The following is a 6,000-nucleotide window of genomic DNA, read 5'->3' as shown; positions in this document are numbered from 1 at the left end:
ATGAATACTTTCATTTTTTTCTTTGCAATAAGCTTTAATTTATTCACGAGAAAAACGTTGACCAAAACGAAAAATTTTCCGCAGCTTTTCCAAAGCCCTATTTTCTTTAGTCCTTAGTAGGACTTATGCCAATGTTTTTTATGAGCTTTTCGAATATAATAATGTCATATTTCTAATTGGCATTAATGAGAAATTGGTAGACAAATAAAGATGTTTTTCCACATTTTCTTACAAAGTTTTCCATATTTAGGTCTCTTGCGACACTTATGCCAAAAAAATTTCGTGATAAAATCGATACTTCTCTTCAACTTACAAATATGGCATAAGTGAGAAATACGTCGTTGTAGGTACACATTATTTTTTTGAAAAGGAAAATTGAATTTTCACGAAGGTGTCCCGCAGCCCATCTTTTAAATTTAGTTTATTGTACTTGTCTCTCGGTTACCTTTCAGTACTCTCAGAGGCATAAACTAGAAAGACGTCGTCGAACTTCAGTCTAATATCTCCCGGTCTATTATTGGTCCTCATTACTATGCTTATAAGTGACGCATGTAACCCACAGCGTTGTTGCTTTCTGCAATATCATCAGTTAAAAACCATATTTGATGGTTCAACGTCAATTTCAATCCATTCCTTCGTTTTCCCAGGTGCTGCTATGCTTCAGCATCAACAACCCGGTGTCCCTGCGCAACTGCCGGCTCATGTGGTTCCCGGAAATCCGTCGTTTCTGTCCCAGCACGCCCGTCCTCCTGGTCGGATGCAAGAACGACCTGCGGTACATGTACCGCGACGAGGCCTACCTCAGCTACTTTCGCGACCGCAGCCCCTTCGTGCGCGCTACCCGGAAGAGCGACCTGGTGATGCCCGACGAGGCCAGGGACGTGGCCAGGGAGCTGGGGCTGTACTATTACGAGACCTCAGTACTTACCTACTACGGAGTTAACGAAGTCTTCGAGAACGCCATCCGGGCGGCCCTCATCGCCAGGAGGGCGCAGCGCTTCTGGATGACCAACCTCAAGAAGGTGCAGAGGCCGCTCTTGCAGGTGAGTCGAAAGACAAACGTTTTTGTTACGCTGTGAAAAATGCGCTATGCTTTCGAAATTCTATGTGTTCAACAAGCAGAGTTATTCCCGCACTAAAAAATAATGTACGCAGTTTTTTCTAAAATTGTATTTTTTATAAAATGACACAATGACATGACCTTTGAAAGCAGTAGGCTATTATAAATCTTGCAAACATAAATTAAAATATGAAAAATCAGCATGACCTTTATCCTCAATCTTAAATTGTATATAGCATTAACTCCAATATCTTTGTTTATTTTTTTGTAATGATAAATTAGTTCACGTCATCCACCCCATAACATTAATGACATTAATGATAGTCAAGTACTTAAATGAATTGATCGTAGAGCTCTTAGGAATAGAAAAAAGTTTAGTCTTGCTTTTTTTATGAGAAGAATCATACACTTTTTGTGTCTCTTCGGAAATTGACTGGACGCACAAACATTTTCTTATTATTTATTGAAAACGCCTAAACCATCCTATCCCTGGTCGTTATACACAGGGTGTTTACTAAAGACTGGGCCATATTTTAAAGCTAGCTTCGTTGGATGAAAATAAGGAGGTATAAGTCAACTTACCTTTGTGCCATCTTACATCCTGCTTCCTTAAGAAGTTATAGGCCCGAGAGTTATTATTATTTATTATTAAACAGATGTGACTTCTTACTGCAGTGCGTACACTAAAACCTTATTGGGCATAAACTGATATCATATGAGTCATTACATTGTTTGAGAATAAATTATGTCGTGGCATTGTACAAGAATACTTACCAGAGTTTATCACACAAGAATCTAATGCCTTTATGTAAAACTTCCACTGGATTTGACACTATAAGGACATACTAGATTAATAGTCTTAAATTGACAAATTGTAATGCATACATTTGCAGCAATAATTTTAAATGTTATTTTCGCTAAAACGGTGCGTTTTTTTAAAGCAAATCGAATGCTGTTTTAAAATAACTAATCATTTTCCAAAATTATCGATCCTTTAAAAATCTGAAGGAAATAATGTAGTGGCAACGGCGCTCAGAACGCTCTGTATATTTATCACAAAAATCAAGCAGATATTCTTGTTTACAACACAAAAAACCTACTTGTCCAAAATTTAAGTAAAATTACCCAAATAATAATCTGAGGGTTGCTTTCGGTGTGCAAATAAATCTCTCTCTCAACGGAAAAAGTAAAAGTATTTTATTGAAAACAAGTTAGTGAAAAAGAATAATAGCACAGTAAATGAAATTTGTAATACATGTAAATCAAAAGGTAATTCGTTTCAGATTTGAACGTAGTTTAGTCGTTAGTTTAGGCAAAAAGAAATAATATTTCCCAAAAAGTATCGGTTTAAAACAACAAGACCATTGTTTAAACAATGATTATAATGTAAAACTTAATAAAAATCGAGTTTTTTAGCGGTATTAAAAAACGGTCTCCAACAGGAGTTTTTGCTTCTAGGTTTTCAAAAAACGCTTCATTTGAGACCTGTTAAATTAAAATCCATTAACAATTTGTTTAAATAATTGCAAAAAACCAGCGAAATTTAAATTTGCTATAAATAAAAGGAAAGAGCATAAATCGTCTCTAAACTGCAGTAAAAGTTGTATTTTGTTACCCTTAAGAAACTAAAAATTTGGTAAAAAAATATTTATTTGTTTACGAGTTTTTGCATTTATTTATTTATAATATAATAACATAATAGCATTTTTTCAATTGCAAACACGCGTTTGTTAGCGTTATAATAAAGGGTCTTATAAGGGCTCATTTGTTTCGTCTTGATTTATATTTTCAAGATATGCATTTGGAAATTGTAATTTCATAGGCTAACCTCCTCAAAACGGCGTATAAACAAATAGTGTAATATGTTTATGAGGTTTTCGTTAATAACTTTGCGACGAATGAATATTTTTTAAAGCCGCTTTGATATTCGTAATCCTGGTAATTTTTCACGAATTAAAAAAAAATGTTCTAGGACCGTTTTTAGCCGAGGCAGCGTTTTTTTTAAATTAATAGCTTGTTTATTTATAAACATTAACACTTGAAATTTCGGAAATAAATCATTGAACCCTTAAACTTCATAATAACGGTTAAAGATATCGAAAAAATGCATTTTATAGTAATTTTTAACCCTTTCAAAAATGTGCTCGAATAAATTTTTACACCTGGAATGTGGTGGGGGAAACAAGACAAAAACGTTCAAAAGTGGAAATCGAGACCTCAAATCTTAATTAACTGCCCGAAAAAATTGCGATATCTCCGGTAATTGTGGACCAATTTTAACGTATTTTTTTTATCTGGGGTAGCGCATGAAAATAATAACAAATGCACGGTCCATTTTGCAATAATTAATTATTAATTTGTAAAAAAAAAATTTCGCATTATTTCGAGAAATAGTTATTGACAATGGTACCAATAAACAATTTTCTTAAAAAAATATATTTTTATGTAAAAAAGTTCAGGAAATGACATATTTTTTATGTATAAAGTTTATTTTAATGAGAATCGAGTGTTGAGGCTCATAGTTGCTTTACGCTAAATAAAAACCACCCTCAACAGTAAAAATAAAAATATTTTATTGAAAACAAGTTAGTGAAAAAGAACAAGTGTTGTCGGGGCGAACGTTTGCTGGAAAGTCCTCTTGGTTTGGAGTCGTTCGCAGCAGGTATCTATCTGGTTATTGATTCCAATTCTGCCGTGATCCTCTTCCTGGAACCATATCCCGCGTTGCACATTGTTTCTTGTCGCTTGCAACGGTTAGGCCGTCCGGCGTCAGACTGGCGCTCTTGACGTAATATTTAAAACGGGTCACTTGCGGACATGTGCACCCACAAACCTAAGGAAGCTAGCCTTAAAGTATGGCCCATTATTTATTAAATACCCTGTATATATACTTATTCTAATACTTATTTTAGGCGCCATTCAAGCCACCACCGCCGTTAAAACCGGAAATTCACATATCGTCTAGCTCGTACACAGAACACATGCGCAGCTTGTGGTTAACTAGGGCCCACACTGACATCGTGCTGGTGGTGGGATCCATGGGATTCCCCGCTCACCGTTTTATTTTGGCCGCGAGCAGCAGAGCTTTCTACAGGTAAGCCTACATAATATTTCAAAAGGAATAACGTGCAGGGTACTTTCTAACAGATTTAAGTACTACAAGTACTTAAAATTGTCATTTCAAGATATTTTTGAATAATTGATGACCGTATAAACTTATTATTCACGATTGAAATAAAATATTCTTTATATATTTCCCTCAATTGTTTTTTATAACTTTTTGGAGCGCTTGCAGGCACATATCGGCAGAATTTTTTTTTATTAATTTGTGACCCAAAACCTTCCAATAAAAATCAAGTATTTTTGTTATTTTCTATATAGACATCTGCAATTTTTCAGGTTGTTGACGGCCGATCTGATGGCGCGGAGTACGAGCGACTCCAGCATGGTGAGCTCTCTAGGTGACTTCGCCGACGAGACGGAGTGTCTGGTGCGCGCCGAGCAGAAGACGTGCAAGAGGAGAGCGAGTTGCCAGGCGCTGCCGACGGCCCGGGAACTTGACCATCCGGCCTTCCAGTGCATAAGGAACGTCCAACCCGAAGGACAAACGGTGGTGACGCTTAGCAAACTAGTGACTCCCGGTGCTATGCAGCAGTGCTTGCAGTTCGCTTACACCGGGACAGTCGATCGCAGTGCGCTTAACTTGCGAGTAAGTACCCTAGGCAATCCTACATAATAGCGTAGTTTGTAGAACCAATGACAAAACCGTCCGCAGCTTATAAAACCAATGATATTGTCGTCTTTCAATAAGGTTGATGTTTCGTTGTCGGGACATTTGTGTTCAGGTTGGGTGCCTTGTCGGGAATCTATCTTAATTTGGCCCCTTTTAAGCACATTTAGCACACTTAAGCATGAACATGATTTTGTCCACCTGAATTCCTCATCAAAGGCGGGTTAGTTGCTTTGAGATAGGTTAAACGATCTAATTTGGTTTGTTGCCTTCTTATACTCTGATACCCTTTCGGGATGCCACGGCTTCCTCGAGGCTTTCAACTGAGTCTTGTTGCACTAAATGTTTTTTGGGACACTTCGAGTATGGTTACTCTGGTGTCTATACTGTTGTCTTTTATGTTTTGCCTTGCCTAGCACTGATTTCGAGGTCTCCTGTGAGTAACAGACATATGGAAGCTTCGAGGAGCCTTCTATGACTACCATGAATTTTGAGCAGCTTCTAGGAGCTTATTCTATAGCTTAGGATTTTCACCGTAGGATTGCACAATGCCTAGGTGAATGGGGCGCTAGAACTGAGATCCAGACCGGGAAAATTGTGAAAATTTTTCAACAAATTATTAAAAAATGATTTATTGTTAAAACATGTATTTATAACAAATTGGTCTTTGATTATTAATCTGAAGAGTTTTTAAACAATGCAAAATGACAATAATTTCAAACATGCTACGCGAACTGGCCAAGATCCTATTTCAAACTCCGCATAAAGTTTGGACAATTGGACTCCCCAGATTTTATTCCTCTTGGGATTTGTCGCCAACTGGAACTAATGATCAACTTGTAGTCTAACGTGGTAACTTTGGTTTCATCTTGCGGTTTCCCAGTTCGAAATATTCGGAAAACTTTTCACTTTACCAAATTCGAAACTGAGGTGAATTTTCTATTTTTGCATCTCGTCGTTAGCGGCTGTTCTGCTGACAGCATCGACCTCTGGCGGCGCATGGCATAAGATCTCATGATCTTGGTAGCCAAGTCACTTCACTGTTATGTGAGATGAGTTAATTATATTTACCGTAATGAGTGGACAGTTTCAGTGCCGTATGACAGGTGGCACCATCCTGCTGTAGCCACATGTCATCCAAATCAATGCCATCCAAATGAAGCCACAAAAAGTTCAATAGTATCTCTCGATATCGTTCTCCATTAACAGT

At 37.2% G+C, this 6,000-nt stretch overlaps 1 protein-coding gene across 1 annotated transcript in view; it reads left to right on the top strand.

Annotated features, from left to right (window-relative positions):
* The window catches only part of LOC108908049 (rho-related BTB domain-containing protein 1), a 51,360-nt gene that overhangs the window by 23,311 nt on the left and 22,049 nt on the right, over window positions 1-6,000 (top strand). The window contains exons 3-5 of the mRNA XM_018711957.1: window positions 648-1,043; window positions 3,973-4,154; window positions 4,460-4,769. Coding sequence (XP_018567473.1) covers window positions 648-1,043; window positions 3,973-4,154; window positions 4,460-4,769 — 888 coding nt within the window. The remainder of the gene's footprint in view (window positions 1-647; window positions 1,044-3,972; window positions 4,155-4,459; window positions 4,770-6,000) is intronic.

The sequence above is a fragment of the Anoplophora glabripennis genome, unplaced genomic scaffold, assembly GCF_000390285.2.
Source record: "Anoplophora glabripennis isolate ALB-LARVAE unplaced genomic scaffold, Agla_2.0 scaffold285, whole genome shotgun sequence".
Lineage (NCBI taxonomy): Eukaryota > Metazoa > Arthropoda > Insecta > Coleoptera > Cerambycidae > Anoplophora > Anoplophora glabripennis.
Note: the sequence above shows the minus strand (reverse complement) of the source record. Positions and strands in the feature narration are given on the sequence as shown.